The sequence below is a fragment of the Xyrauchen texanus genome, chromosome 7, assembly GCF_025860055.1.
Source record: "Xyrauchen texanus isolate HMW12.3.18 chromosome 7, RBS_HiC_50CHRs, whole genome shotgun sequence".
Classification (NCBI taxonomy): domain Eukaryota; kingdom Metazoa; phylum Chordata; class Actinopteri; order Cypriniformes; family Catostomidae; genus Xyrauchen; species Xyrauchen texanus.
Window position 1 is genome coordinate 19,952,902 of NC_068282.1, and position 17,159 is coordinate 19,970,060.

Genomic DNA, 17,159 nt, shown 5'->3' on the forward strand with positions numbered 1-17,159 from the left:
TCTGAAACCAATTAAATGTAACAGTCGGAGGTAGAAGAATTGTTTAACATCCAATAATATTAGCACAAGCAAAGTTTGTAACTGCAAACATGGATTGACAGTTAAACCGAGAGAAACTTGAGAAAAGAGATGACCTACAATGAATGTCCACCCGATGGCGTACTTGTGCTCGCACAAAATGACGTCATGGGGTGGGAGTAACTTGAGAACTAAATTAAATAAATATATATGACCTGTCTGCTAATGTCCACACGATGTGCGTACTTGCGCACGCGCAAGATGACGTCATGGGGTGGTAGTAACTTGAGAACTAATCAAGCACTTACAGGCTGCCCTCTAGTGTTTGTCTGCGGAATAACACTCTGTGTGATTTCAAATCAGGGAGAGAGTTCTCACGCTTGGATTTTGTTGCAAAATCACTATTATTCAATTGAAACCTCGGCGGGTCTGTTTTTTCTTTCTTTTTGGTGCTATGCTTCACATAAACGGCGTGGCAGATTCGTTTTTTTTTTTTTTTTCCTGCACTACGAGTAAATGTGGACAACAGGAATTGTATGTCTGTCCTTCGACTCCCATACACACTAGAAATATAGCACTTATTCAAAATGTATTAAGTTTCCGATTGATTAGCTACGTCAATGTAAACCAGGAGTTATTTTTATAACGTTTATAATCTCAGGCCTTACTAAGATGAGAAAAGGAGCATCGCTTCACCCAATCTTCTATCGCCCCGACAGAAGAACGTCGTTCTGAACAGGGGGGTTTGTAATATTAAAATATAGCACGTCTTTACAGAAGCAATTTTAATATTATGAACTGCAGTTTACTTTATCACTCTACAGTGGCAAAAATAAATGTAAGACATATATTTAGCCGCTGTTAAATGCTGAACTGAGAATCGGCTTTGTGCCTTTCAGTTCGGCGCGCTCGCGTACAAAATTAACAACAAAAATACACAAAATTGACAATGCATTCGTTCACAAAACAAAGCTTAAAATGTGCCCGCATTAATCTCCACCATTATAATGTAGGGTATGCAGGTCAGGTTTGGGGAATGTATGACCGATATTACTGATAGTAATCAATGATCAATCATACGATGTGACCCGGACACCAATACATGTAAAAACGCCCCAAAAAGGGCTTATATAGTCCAAGAGTCTGCCTTCAAATATATATAGATAATTAAACGCAATGAATTATGATTAATTAGGAATATACATCATATGCAGACAGGCTATATTAATTTTAATAACACCTCAATGGAATTGACCCGTAGGCTACCGCAACCAGTCAGTTCGTCCGCCGAACCACTTTATTAGATATTTCTGATCAATTCTCCAGAAGGGTTATTCTTAGTTATAAGCTTATTCATCAAAAGCACGTTAACTTACTTTGATAATATCAGCTCGTAGCTTAAAATCGCACATTAAAGAGGCTTTGTTTTATGACCACCAAACACAGACAATTACGCGTATAATTGATTTTAATACAAGGCACTATGATATATCACTACACTTGACAAACATACATGTAACATAGAATAAACATAAAATAAACAAAATAAATGCAGTAAGGGAAAGTAAAGAATTATTAGAGGTATGGCAAACTTATTACAACAATTAACCCTTTGAAGCCAGCAAGGAAATTACACACTGTGATGCATTTGAATTTCAATGGAAATACTTGCACAAATAGGCCTTTGCGTGTGGCTAAGGCTGCGTGTATACCGTGTCCTTGGGGCGTCCGTGAGATGGAGGATTTCGGTTTGGTGTTTCAAGCGCGTGGAGTTGAAACTCACTTGAAGAGGAATTGAAGGGTTGTTCCGAGAAGTTCGAAGCGTCTTAGGAATACTTGTTGAATAGTTGGCGAGTGTTCCGGAGGGTTGCAGAAGATCGGGAGAAGAAGTGAGAGATGTAAGATGGCTTGAAGAGGTCCGGGAGAAGAGGGTTGAAGTAAGCGAGGATGAAGAGCGCAGCAAAAGAGGATGAAGTAAGAGAGAGTTTCAATGCCGGTCCTGACTTTTAAAGGTAGGGAGGTCACAACTCCCTTGGGAGGATTGATCCAATGAGATTCCTCCATTTTGGGCGCGAGAGGATTCCTTTGTCCAGTCAAGGCTCATTTGCATGTTATTTATGACCGGGTCCGGCTTTGGTTTGAATAACTCAAAAGATGGTAAAAACCTAGCAGAACACGCTTCTAAGGTGGTCTTATAATTATATTCAGCTAGGACAAATCGTAAGGTTTAATTTGATACCAAGAAAAATGTGTTTGGTATCACTTAAAGGAATATACACTTTTCGGCTATTAAATATCAAGCTTTTGATCTAATCATCAGACAAATAAACACACAGGGATTAAAACATATTTCATTAGACATACATTTCTAAGTTTAAAACTGAAAGACACACATATTCTCTGTTGCCAACTTCTCACGTGCCCTTTTCTCACGTGGTGAAGCACAGGGTGTCACATGTGCGGGGGTTTTTAGAAAGCACCACGAGGATCCTCTGTCAATAGCGGGAGTGTCTCTCTGTCAATCGTTCATTGTCCTATCACAGACCATTTATTGTGCTCGTGGAGACTAATTGGCGCTATTGCATTAATTAGCGGAGTTGGAACAGTAAGTTCTTGTTTTCATGAACCTGCTGAGTTAATGATTATCCTTCATTGACGCTACACAGCTTTTTGCCATATAATAAAAGTGACTCAGGAGTGTCAAGCTTCAAATAGGACCAAAAAAAATTCCATAAAATCACCGTGTTATTCACTCTCAAATCAAATAATTGATAACGTCAAACCAGAGCCGTATTCAACATATTTGATTTGGGCCCCGTTTTATTTTTGAGTAAATCAATGATTTGATTTGAGAGCAAATAACTTAAATTCATCACACAAAGTGATAATGTTGCTTTAGAAGGCTTGGAATATAGTGCACGAATTGTTTCGATTCTTTGTTGAGCTTGATAGCCCTTAGTCACTACCATGTGATAACATATATATATATATATATATATACATATATATATATATATATATATATATATATATATATATATATATATATATATATATATATATATATATATATATATATAGAATCCTGGCCACTCTTTTTTTGCCAATAATTCCACTTTTTGTCTTTTATGTCACAAACAAAAAAATATTAATTTTCCCTTGCTGTAGGTTCCAGCAGGTTCAAAGTATATGACTCATTTAAAGGCTATATAAAATTTGTTCTGTCATTTATAAGAGCTTTGCAATGCCACTGCTCCATGTGTGATGGTGTAATAATTCAGTCAACAGTCATAGAGAGTGCAAATGATGAGGTGGGGGGCGCATAGACATCAGTGCTGCTGTGTGACGGGGATTCATATGATTGTTCATTGACAGATATTACATTGAATTACCAGACCAAGGTGCTTTTGAAGTGACAAACTAGTTTTAAAAGCAACAACACAATCCGGCTTATCTGTAGTTGGCCTGCATTCATCTCTAAGGCTAGAAACATAACACCAGTACGCAGATGTGAATGCTTGGTCAAGGCACTTTAAGTGCACAGGCCCTCTGAACATACTTAACATGCGCTCTATCGTTACTCTGGCGGGAAATAACCTCAGTACTCAAGGGGGCGATAGAGTTAAAATAAACTCTGCAAAAAATAAATGTCCTCACTTTCAACTGCTTTTATTTTCAGCAAACTTAATGTGTAAATATTTGTATGAACATAAAAAGATTCAACAACTTAGACATAACAAGTTTCACTGACATGTGACTAACAGAAATTGAATAATGTGTCTCTGAACAAAGGGGGTGTCAAAATCAAAAGTAACAGTCAGTATCTGGTGTGGCCACCAGCTGCATTAAATACTGCAGTGCATCTCCTCCTCATGGACTGCACCAGATTTGCCAGTTCTTGCTGTGAGATGTTACCCCACTCTTTCACCAAGGCACTTGCAAGTTCCCGAACATTTCTTGGGGTAATGGCCCTAGCCCTCACCCTCCGATCCAACTGGTCCCAGATGTCCTTAATGGGATTGAGATCCGGGCTCTTCGTCAGCCATGGCAGAACACTGACATTCCTGTCTTGCAGGAAATAATGCACAGAACTAGCAGTATGGCTGGTGGCATTGTAATGCTGGAGGGTCATGTCAGGATGAGCCTGCAAGTGTACCTCATGAAGGGGGGAGGATGTCTTCCCTGTAACGCACAGTTTTGAGATTGCCTGCAATGACGATTGCCTGCAATGACAACAAGCTCAGCCGATAATGCTTTGACACATCACCCCAGCCCATGAAAGACTCTCCACCTCAAAATTTATCCTGCTCCAGAGTACAGACCTCACTGTACCATCACCCCTGGTGAGACAAAACTGTCACTTGTCAGGAAGAGCACTTTTTGCCAGATCTGTGTGGTCCAACGAAAGTGGGTTTGTGCCCATACGTTGTTGCCAGTGATGTCTGGTAAGGACCTGCCTTACAACAGTCCTACAAGCCCTCAGTCCAGTCTCTCTCAGCCTATTGCGGACATTCTGAACACTGATGGAGGGATTGTGCGTTCCTGGTGAAACTCAGGCAGTTGTTGATGTCGTCCTGTGCAGGTGTTGTTATAAATGGTCTGCCACTGCGAGGACGATCATCTGTCCTTCCTGTCTCTCTGTAGTGCTGTCTTAGGCGTCTCAGAGTACGGGCATTGCAATTTATTGCCCTGGCCACATCTGCAGTCCTCATGCCTCACATAGAGCATGCCAAAGGCATGTTCACACAAATGTGCAGGGACCCGTGTCATCTTTCTTTTGGTGTATTTCCAGAGTCAGTAGAGAGGTCTCGTTAGTGTCTTAAGTTTTTATAACTGTGACCTTAATTGCCTACCCGTCTGTAAGCTGTTAAGACACTAACGACCATTCCACAGGTGCATGTTCATTCATTGTTTATGGTTCATTGAACAAGCATGGAAAACATTGTTTAAACCCTTTACAATATAGATGTGTAAAGTTATTTGGATTTTTACAAAATCATCTTTAAAATACAGTGTCCTGAAAAGGGGAGTTTATGTGTACCAATGTACCGCGTGTGTTCATATTCAGATTACTCATCTTGCCCAGCAAGATTCTCTCCAAACTGTTGCTCTGCCATGTGAAACACACATTTTTTTAATTAATGCCTTTTAATAGCTCCCATTATGTCAATGCTGAGAACATGACACATTATTGCATTTTGTTATGAAGTGCGTTCTGACATATTTTGGAATGTAAGAACACACAAAATCAAGCTTGCAGCTGGACATATGTGTGTTTGCATGCTTGCGTAGAGTATGGTGTTTCGGGCATAAAGCCCAAAGTATACTTCGGCTTTGACATCAACGCTCTGCATCTGCGAACAGTGCATGAATACACAGGGATTTGGCGCATGCACACTACGACTGCTGTGATATACTGGACTCTCCTAAGGAGTTTAGATACATAAAGATGTCTTTATTTTCCTTTGACTCAAGTTATATAAATGCAGGTATCTCCTGATCTCCTCATTCACATGCTCTTGACGTGCAAATCCACTGTTGTTTCCACATTCGTTTCCTATAGTTTTCCAGTGATTTGTTTTCATTGTTGCTGCACTTGACTGAAATACGGAGCAAAGCCTACGTGTAAAATTAGTGAAGTTTTCAGTAATGTTACATTTGATTTGAGGGACCACACATCATGAAATAAAAAAATCCTATTAAAAACATTTAATTAATTAGCTACATTTTTGCTATTTGTAAAGGAATTATGGAAAGGAGGCGGCGAGAACCGGCTTGACAATATTTTAATATGAAACTGAAACAAAAAGACACAAACGCACACATATGACGGAAAGCTGCCCGTAAACGCACTCTCTCTGTCGCACCACCATCCGCGGTTGGCCTTTATCCCTCTCGGAGGCTTGATTAGCCTGATAAGGGACCGGGTGTGTAGAATCACGACCCGGCACCGCCCTCCGCCCTGTCACACCATTATTGTGGCCAATCAGGTTCCAATGAATTCTTCCAAGACACAGAGTTGCTGATTAATTGGAAAAGCTGTCATTATAGTCTACTTAAAACAAAGCTCTGCATTTTATGAGATAAACTTGCAGATAGTTGCATTGTATGTGTGTTGATGCTTGACATTGATGTGGCATTGATGAGTCTTTGATAAAATATTTATTTGAATTTGAAAGAAAATGAGGGCACACTAGCCCATTGTCTCCTGTTACATTTGCCAGTTTTAGTCTGCTGAAACAATTTTTTATTTTTTTTTTCTCCTCAAAGCAGATGTTAGCCTCAATCACCATTCACTTTTATTATGTGGGAAAAAATATTAAATGAAAGTTAATCGTGATACAGGTCATCTTGGTTTGGAACAACGTGAGAGTGAGTACATTTTTATTTTTAACTGAACTATACTTTTAAATATGAAGTAAAATGGTGTGCAAAACAGCTCAACAAAGCAAAACATTTTATGACCCTTTCATTGCTACCAGTGCTCCACCTTATGTGTGTTAGTGGTGGGATTGATAACTGAGTCACGTGGTATAAATCCATTATGAGCTATGGAGTCTCCACCTTGATCCCCTAATTCAGCCAAACTGAATTTCATTATATGCATCACAGCTTTTCCTTTCCACTTCCCCCAGCCTCTGTACTTAAAAGATTAATGTTTGAAAGGGGGTTCAAATGAAATATTGATGTTTGACCCATCTTCTGCTGACCTAAACATCTCTTAAGCCAAGCACATTGGCGATAATGGGTAAAGCTTGTTTCATTTATCCATTGTTGTTCTTTAAAGTGTTCAAATATTGTAGATGGTGGTCTCTTGGCTAGGGGTGTAAATATTTGCTCTGTCAATAAGCTATATTACAATTTTGTACTTAATGATGCACTGCATTATGAAATCTGTTATTTGGTCACATTTCGGTTAAATTTTATATTATTTTTGAAAAATATACTGAAGACACAGATGTAACTGGACAGCCAGTCAAACATATCCCAAAAGATCTGTATATGGATTTAGTGGATTTGTATAACTAACAACAGGACAAGATTTGCATTTTGGACAAGAAATGAACACACTGGAATGAATACATGGGAATACATTTAATCTGAATTAAATTCCTTAATCTGTGCATTGAATTTTCATCACAATGCATAGATTTATTTTTATACATCTTCTCTTCTCCCATATGGTCAGAATAGACATCTGTTATTCAGCAATCAAATGCTTTATTTTATATTTGAAAAATGAACACTTCCATGCTGTTACAGGTCATTGTGTCCAGGTTTAGATTTAAAAGAAAATTCTAGGTTCAATACAAGTTAAGGTCAGTCGACAGCATTTGTGGCATTATGATGATTATCACAAAAATCTATTTAGACTTGTCCCTCCTTTTCTTTAAAAAATAAATAAATAAATCTGTGTTACAGTGAGGCACTATAGAAGTAAAAGATTTAACCAAATTTACAGCTGAAATAATACACTTGTTTTAACAGAAGAATTAAGGTATGTACTCTTATCAAATTATTTCCCTGCGTCGTTTATTGCAATCCTTTGTAACACGTATTGAGTTAATTTTTCCACTCTGCATTAAACAGGGATGGGGATAATAAGGAATTGAACGATTCTGGTTCCAATAACGATTAATCTATTTGTATTACTTCTGAGGAGCACTTCTTAGTACTTATTATATTTAGGGCTGACTGCCCTCAGCAGTCTGTTTTCAAACGATGATCATTTCATATTTAAACAGAACAGATTCTTTCAAAAGGTGAGATTGTATATTTAACTACACATTGTCATATGGACAATGACATGAACTGACATATGGTCAGTAATTTCTTTGATTTAAGTCTCACGAGAACATGTCGAAATGAATGACTTAGTTCAGTAAGTTTTTGAACCAGTGGCTGTTCTGTAAGTATCAATGCCTTAAACTTGACGCAAGCAACCATTGGCAGCAAGTGCAGTTCGATGAAGAGAGGTGTGACATGCACTCTCTTGGGCTCTTTGAAAGCCAAATGTGCCTCCGCGTTCTGGATCAGTTGCAGAGGTTTGACTGTACATGCAGGAAGTCCTGCAAGAAGAGCTTTGCAGCAATCCAGTCTAGATATGGCAAGAGCTTGGACAAGAAGTTGTGTAGCATGCAATTTTCTGTAAAAGAGTGTAGGGTTTAGTGTAGGTTTCTTAAACAGTGAGGTTACTCGATCCTGCTTAAATGTAGTGGAAAAGGCTCCAGTGAGGAAAAAGTGTTCATAATTTGTGTGAGTGCAGGTACGATAGAAAGACAAATGGCCTGGAGGAGATTGGAGGGAAGAGGATTGAGCAGACTTGGTAGTAGGGTAACTGGAGAGTAGAAGTTTAGAGATCTCAGCCTCAGAGAGTGGAGAAAAAGAGAGTAGGGTGTGGGTTGTGTGTTGGCAATTGGTGTCTGTGGGTTTTTTGGTGTGGAGAATTGACTGCAGATGTTTGTTATTTTGTCTGTGAAAAAAAAGTCATAAGCGTTAGAGAGGATGGGGGAGGAGGAGGGCAGAGGAGAGATGTGAAAGTTTTGATGTTCATGCAAGTGTCAGAAGTGCTGTTGATTTTGTTTTGACAGTATCCTGTTTTAGCAGTGGAGACTTCTCTTAGCAGAACAAGAACATGGTCAGTGGTTCAGTTACGTGTGTAAATGAGGTCCAGCTGGTTACCTGATTTGTGAGTTGCTGCAGTTGTGAGGCATTTGAGGTCAAATGAGACAAGCAAAGTATGAAAGTCTGAGGGTTGTCCAGGTGAATGTTGAGATCATAGAGGACCACAAGTTGGTTGCCATCCTCAGGGAAGGAGGATAGTAGCACATCCAGCTCCTCCAAGATGTTTCCTAGAAGACCCTGCGGAAGATGTATATCTCAAATTGATTTTTACAGGATGGGGGATAGTAATTGCATGCAGTTCAAAGGAGTTATTGTCACACAAAAAGGACAGAGGCGTAAATTTCCATGTATTGGACATAAGCAAATCTGTTTCTCCACCCCTCTGATTTTGATTGGAAATGTGAGAGAAAGTGAAGTTTGTGAACAGGGCAGAGGGTGTGGCGGTGTCACCTGGTTGCATCCAGGTCTCAGTCAAGGCCAGAATGTTGAGACCTGTTTGGCTAGCAATGGCAGGAATTAATTCTGCATTGTTTACTGCTGAGGGTCAGTTCCAAAGACCGATAGAAAGAGAGAGAGGTTTAGTAGAGGAAGTGGAGAAAGTCTCCTGTGTTTGAAGCATGAATGGCAAATGTGAGGGACAGTGGGAAAGTGTTGAAAGCACATAGTAGAGCAGGAGAGATGAAAAAGAGGAAGTACAAAACAGGAGGAATTTAAATAAAAAAAGTGATAATTAACCTTGTGCGACCCTGTGGCCTCATGCGAGGACTCACTATTTTAGATTCGCTATATGCAACGCATAATTTAAATTAATATAAACCCATTGCTTACTGTTCAGGGCACTCTAAGGAGACATTTAAGGTTTAAACTCTGACACACGGAGTCACGTGACAAAACACCTTGGCGTCGATTTCCTTGAACTGCTTCTATGGACGCAGTGCCAACATAAGTGCCTGTGGTAAGAAACATCTTCACATTTTTTAACTGAAAACTGTTTGGTTGTAAAGAGTAGCATCTGTAGTTTTGTTTATTTTGCTTTAAATATTTCATTTATTTTTCTTGCTTTGTTGCGCTGATAAAAATTAAGTACACGGATGAGTGCTGTGGAGCTCTGTGGATGTTCCAAAAGCATGTTTGGTATTTTGAATAACTTTTATCATTTTGTTTAACCCCATACAATAAGGGGCTATTCATTAACATTAGTAAATGCTTTCCTATATATTTACTCTGCACTTTCACATTGAGAATAAATGTATTCATCCAAAAGTGGAAAAATTTTAGTTTCAGAGGCTTTATATGGAGTTTGGATGAAAATAAGGTGCATTTCAAACTGCTCTGAGACCAGTGCAGACAGACAACACGCTGGAGGTTAAGTGATTTACTAAATTGGGAGCTAGGGTGCGTCCTATAGCTTTCCTAAGTGCATTCACTCTTAAAATCTGACCAAAAGTTCAGTTTCAGGCTGCAGATGATGTTTGGACCACTCAACATTTTTGGCAGACATGGGACAATGATAACCAGTATACAGATTCAGAATTGTATTTAACATAATTGGCAGTGATTTGATGATGCTGGCCATTACTTCTAATCAGAATTATGTATTCATCTTTCTAGAAAACCAGCTGTAATCTCTATAACGTCTCAAAAACATGAATAACCAACACACCGCTTTTACTTTCGCTTTGCCTTGCTTATGTGCTTGTGTAATCAGTGTTTGAGTGAAAACAGCTGAACATGCCATTTTAATTAGTAATATAAAGACTGCTTTGTGAATGAGTGTCAATAGGAATCAGAATTTTCTAAATATTTGATTCTCAAGCATGGATCAGTACCAACTTTATATCCTGAAGATGTAAGTATTGCACTTTATTTTTTTGTGAATGTTTGCTTTCCGAATGTGCTTGTTAGCTGATTCCACGGCTAATGAAGCTAAAGTTACCATTGTCTCTGATTGTATTCACGAATACCATATATATATATATATATATATATATATATATATATATATATATATATATATATATATATATATATGGCTGAACTCCGGTACTCAGTCATATTGGTTCTGATTTGTTTTTGCTGTAATATCCAAATCATGGGCTGTAAAGGCAGAGCCCTCTTCTTAAAGGGGGCATAAAAGGTCTCCTTTAAAAAAAAAATCATTTCTTTTGGATAGTCAATTAGGTATCTTTAACAGAAGTACATCTACTCTGTAGCTTTTTTGTTTGTTTGTTTTTCTTAGGGCTACTCATCTGTAGATTGTGCTTCTAACCATTTCTTTTAAATTTTGCTTTTCTTGCTACTTAACTTTTACTATGTTAAAAAAGTAATTATGTGAAGGTGTTATTTAACTAATTAAATTCTATTTTTGCAGCACTTGTGACACCAAATGGAATTGGAAAAATAATTACTGTTTTCCAACAGGTTTCCTGAACACTTCATCCATCATCAGTATGCATAGAAATTGTTCTGATAACAGCCTGATCACATTACATTTACGTGGTAATGGCAAAAGATTTGCAAACCAAAATGATGTGCTTTATTACACGCTTAGCTGCAGTTTCCCTGTGAAACATCCAGCGGGGGTACCAAAAGTGAGTGAAATTATGTTGTAATCAGACAAGTTTTTAAGGTAGATATTAGATGGATGTTTTAATAAGTAAAACATACCTCCCTAACCTAAACCTTACAAATAGTGTTAAAATAGATAAATGAGAGGTGAACAAAATGGACTAAATCAACACCTAAACCTAACCGATAGTGTTTTAAAAGCAAATTTGACATGAAGCAACCACATAATTTCGTGTCGCTTCCATTGCACTTTCGCTTCACTTTCATTTCAAGCATCCTTGGCTGGGCTCGAGGGTGGATCACCGAGTGTAATGTCCAACACTATATATCAGGTGAGCCATCTTGGAAATTAATCACATTGGAATAAGTCTGTAAAAGTAAGTGGGTCTGTAAGAGTTTAAATGTATAGTTTTTTTTAATTATGCATTGGAGTAAAAGTGTTTTGATATAATAACATAGCAGGGTGTGAGTAATAGAGTGAAAAATATGTGTTTATAAATTCTTAAACAACCATAGTACGGGATTTGTGTGAAAGTGAAGCAAATGCACAGTTGTTGTAGCACCTCTAGTTTTAATTTCTCCAGGAAACTGCAGCAAAAAGTAGACAGTTGCACGTAAAACTCGGTTTGCAAAAATGTAGTTATAGTAATGTTCATTCTATGAGACTTGGAGACTATGAGAATGTTTGACTAGTGACTAGTGCTACCCTACTCAGTTCGCACGGCACCCTTCACGTGCAAACAGCTCGAGTATGTATGTTCTCCATGTGCTGGCTGGTCAACATTGGGTCCAGATGTTTCCCTATTGCTGGGATACATCAGGAGCAGACAGCAGCTCATAAACCAGCCCAGAATAGCGCTGTGTCAGATACCTTACTAGCCTTTGCTACTGTGGTGGAGCCTCAGTGAGGTATTATAAACTGCTGCCTTAAGCTACAGTACATGTCTGTGATTATAGCCATGTAGAGAAGGATGAGAATGGATGATCAGCACTTCACAGCCAACATTTTAAACTTGATGATTTGTTATACACACCATAATTCTCTTTCTTTCCTCCTCACTGACACGAAGCCAGACTTTTGACTTGCGGCATAAAGTCTGTTCCACTTTGCAGCTTTTTCTGGCCAAGAACCGCCCACTTCTGACAGGAAGAGACCCTCTTAACAACTATAGATTTTGTTTTTGCGTTCCATTTAGTGGCAGCTAAAAACTGATATAGGCAGCTAAATACAGTACTGATTTATTCATATTCAGAAAGCAAAGTGGAACATGCAGTTCTTGAAAATTGTATGTTTTTCAAATGTTAGAGCGCCATATTTATATGCTTGTGTTAATCTGTATGTGCAATGGTGCAGTCAATTGAATTCACAAACAATTAGCTGCTGTTTTTCCTACGTTTTCTCTTCTTCGAGAGCTCGGTATAACAGTTCTGCTTGTTTAAGGCTTACAGGAAAATTAATTCAGTCTAATGATGGACATTTTGAAGATCAATGCTTGTGAATGCTTAAAGCTTTTCTTGTTTCCCAGTGGTGTGCCTGGAAAACAAAGGCATACCAGTCACATGTGGTAAGTGAGGATTTTTTGTTGTCATTTTTTTCCCCTTCATTACCATGACAGCAACATGCTGTTTTTGGCATGCAGATTCTCCCAATTCATCTGTTTGCCTTGCATACTGAGCCAAGATATTGTCAGCATCAAAATAACTTCCCTTTTGTCAATGTTTGTGTACTACAAAAAAGCTTCTCTAGTCTTGTGTATGGCCCAGTAAACAGTACATTTGTCATCAGTTAGAGACTTTCACAAACTAATGAGAGTTCCTTCTTTATAAATAAAAACCACTTGACTTGTTAAAACTGGAATTAACTATGCCACATCAAATCCCATCAGAGTTCCTTGAAATCACATTTAATTAGAGGTGGGCTAATATACAGCTTTTTATTGTAAACGTGTTTAAATTACCTGAATTGAAGTAGAAATGGAAACAGAACACCATGTCAGGATTTCTTTTGATAGCCATTTATTATTTTCATGGCAAGTTGTTGTTTCTCTCTTTCTCTTGTACTTTTGGGGTTTCTCTCTTCAGTCAACTTTTGAAGGTAAAAGTTAAGGTTTTTACATTGTGATCAACATTATCCTATTGGGAAGATTTGTACTTGTTTTGGGAAAAATATAAAGTATTTATAAAGTCAGGTTGGGAAAAATTCTGAATTTAAGAATTGGCTACCTTTCAGATCATGAGTTAGAATTTGAATTGAATTGGCCACGCCCCACAGGATGTTAAATTGGGATTTGAATCAGAATGACCGGGATGAGGAATTTATTGAATTGCAATCCATATTCACAAAACAGAAATGTTTCAATGGTCCAACACAAGTTTTGGGACTAAACAAATATTTAGATAATTTTGACTAATTATGCTAATCATTCCATTTTAATTTGAATTCCTTAGATTCAAATTTGAATTACAATGCTGCTTTGTTTTTGCTGCCTCAATTCAAATTCAAATAATTCAGGAATTGAATTGGAAAATGAAGTATATTTAATTCAGTTCTGTATGGTGCACAATTTGTTGTTGACTATTAAAATGTGTTTAGGAAAAAATAAATATATAAAATATGCTCTCTTTGTCACTTGAATGCTACCCATGAAATAATGGTTTTGAGGTAAGAACTGTTTTCTACCAGTATTGTTGTCATTGTGGTTTTTCCTTTTTGTTTGCATGTGATCATGTCCATTGTTGATCATTTGATCTGTAAAATGCTTGATTACCATTGTGCACCAAAAAATAAAAAATATGATGGATCTTTGAAAGTTATAAAAAATTATGTTAGGCTAAATAAATTGCTTTACAACAGTTTCTCTTTCATTCCCAGTGAAGTTTTAAGCAGTATTGCATTTACGCCTGCACAAATGCTACTGAAGACACAGCTACCTCACGCTTTGTTGCAAGTCCTGTAACCGAGAAACTCCAGAATATAAGATATTGGTTGCATGATTTATAGCTTGTAGCAAAGGCTTTGTTTATGTGGTATGGATGTTTTAATTTAGATACGGTCAATCTCCCTTGTGCCTCACAGATCCGCACTGTCTCCAACATTTGGTACCCCCCCTCAATATGTGCTTTCTGTTTTGGTGTTATAAAAAATCTGATAAGGCACTTCCACCCGAACTCCCGTCATATGTGAGAATTAGTACATTTCCATGGGAGTTTACATACATCAAACCACTCATCATTTGATATGAGAAAATTACCTTATTTTTCCCATTTTTCTTTAATGTATTCAGTAGAGTGGGATTTTTTTATCCTAAGGGTTTTATAAAATGTAGATATAACACATTTATTTGGATCTTCTTTGTATGCACCTATAAATATCCTCAGTATTGGGTCATCAAGGTCTGTTTTATTTTTAATGTTATGTTCAAAATGATTACGTATTTGAAGATATCTATAAAAGTCAGATTTCTTAAGGCAATATTCTTTCTTCAAGCTTTCAAAATCTTTTAAGTGTCCGTTTTTTGTAAGGGAGTAGAATGTTGTTATTCCTTTTGTAACCCAGGTTTTAAATCTATGATCCATTATATTAGGCTTGAATTCAGGATCATAGGCACACCATTGAATTATTTGTAGTTTATGAATCAGATTATATTCTTCTCTTATCATAATCCAGATTTTTAATTGGGCTTTTATCCATGGGTTTTGCACCTTATCTATAAATCTTCCCAAATTTGTATATGCTAATATTGCGTAAATTGGGGGATCATTCATTATTGGAAGTTCAATATCTTTCCACCTTGCATGATAGCCTCACTTATTCTAATGGTCTAAACCCATTTTTGTTGTTTGTTTTTTCTCTAGTGGACCAAAGCATGTTTGAGAACTCAAACTTTGCAGAACAGCCCAAGCAGAACTCTCGTCCAGCGGGAAACACCAGCAGTCAAGCAGCCTTCACAGATATTTCTGCTCTGGCAGGATCGAAGACAGGTGGCAGTCAGCACCTAAAAAATGCCCTCAACCTGGGCAAAGCCATGGGAGCAAAAGTAAATGACCTACTTCGCCGAAAAGATATCAACAGCCTCGGAGACATCGGAGTCACGGAGGTCAATAAAAACGTTGAGGCAGTGTGGTCCAGCCTGGCTGAGATGAGCCACAGTACAGCAGGGAACAGGTAAAGATTCACACTAACACACAGCTAAATGTATCAATGCCCTACAAAGGCTAAGTGCAGTAACTATGCAAACAAAGAAACACAGAAAAAGGCCTTTAAAGTTTTTACACAAACCAGTCAAACATGTTATGGGTAGATTAGTGGTAATGCATTTATCCTGAAACGGGACATAATTTAACCCAGATATTTTTTCACAAGACAGAACACATGTCATAAAGCCCATTAGAAGTCTTGACTCATTTTTGACCAAATTTGTAGTTACTGCACTTAGCCTTTGTAGGGCAGTATTGACCTCAATATTCTTTAAATTCCTTTCACTTTGCAGATTCTCCCTCTTTCTCTCCCCAATCATTTCCTTTGACCTTTCACTGCCCTTTTAATTAATATCTAATAAATGCTAGGAAGGAAACAAAATACCCTGAACATGGACTGTTTCCAGCACACCAGTCATCCACTTATGCTGAATACATCAGTTTGGCCCATCAAAATAGAACGAATATACAATTAAAATGACCTGTTTTTGTTAATTTGTTTGAAGCTAAGTGAAATATTTCATTATCAATGAAACCCCACTATTGATTTTGCTGAAAATTCATGTTTCACTTAAATTGCTATGCTGGTAATATAATTTGTAAAGAATAACTGCAATGGAAATAAAACTCTAAAAATTGTAAATAAAGGCATTTTCAGTTGTGGTCTCAGACTTTTGGACCCCACTGTACAGTAACACTTGAAAAATGCCAGATGGCATTGTTATTAAACGATTTTTACCAAAAATTGTGCAATAAGACTAAAAAGAGAAACGACTTGAAACTTGAACCTCTAGAACATACACATTTTGCATGCTTAATGGCAAAACCATGTCACTTTTTCCCATATCCCTTGGTTTGATTTTGTACTTTCAATATTTGTCCTGTGTGAGGCCTCTAACAGGCCCTAAAGATGAAAGTCAAGTACATGTCAAGTCCATACATTCAGTCCCCATAGACTGTCAGTCATCATCCCAGATGGCTCAAACTAATGATAAAGTTTCTCCATGGCAGTTCATATCATTTCTTTCAGCAGTGAATGTGAAAACAGGAGAAATGCCTTTGAAATCTGTTATTATATGAATAAGCCACAAGTCACTGCTGAGATTGACTGACATCTCTTTGAGAGGGGAAAAAAGCCTTTTCAGACAGCCATGCATAGCAACTGTCTCTGCCATCATTATCAGCAGCCTATAATGTACATGTTGCATCAGGCAAACTTTGTCTGTGTCGAGGGTTTGGTTAAATTGGCTGAAATCCTATTAGTTGTGTGTGATGTTTGGTATACATTCCTTGCCTCTTTATGCACACATTTACATTTTTGTTTTTTATTTTACAGAAATAATGTTCATATGCATATAATTATGCATGAGAAACACTACTGCTCTATTCCAAAACCTGTTGACAACATTCAACAACTTTCAGTTAAGGCTGTTCCAAAATTTAGGCATCCTCAATTACGCTGCCTCACAAGGCGAGAGAAATTAGCAAATAATTAATATATAAATAAACGTTTGTCAATTTTGAAGGTAGCGATTAAAAAAAAAATAGTGCAGTGTAATTTAAATGGATTAATTTATGCAATATTTGTGTCTGCCATTTATTTAATGTCTCAAAGTATCATGTTTTTATCTTGGCAACATGCTAACATCCCACTCAATTGAAATGGCATTTTAAGTGGCACACAGAGTGGGTGTCTATGTAGAGAGCTCCAAATCGGTTACGAGGTGCCATGGCGGTTAGGATGCTGCCTT

General features: G+C 37.5%; 1 protein-coding gene across 6 annotated transcripts in view; it reads left to right on the plus strand.

Moving 5' to 3' along the window:
* The window catches only part of LOC127646765 (carboxyl-terminal PDZ ligand of neuronal nitric oxide synthase protein-like), a 217,515-nt gene that overhangs the window by 192,699 nt on the left and 7,657 nt on the right, over positions 1-17,159 (plus strand). For all 6 annotated transcript variants that reach the window (XR_007970953.1, XR_007970955.1, XR_007970954.1 and 3 more), the window contains one exon: positions 15,067-15,376. Coding sequence is in view for 1 of the 6 variants with exons in the window: in XM_052130629.1 (XP_051986589.1) it covers positions 15,067-15,376 (310 nt within the window). In the remaining 5 variants the exon portion in view is untranslated. The remainder of the gene's footprint in view (positions 1-15,066; positions 15,377-17,159) is intronic.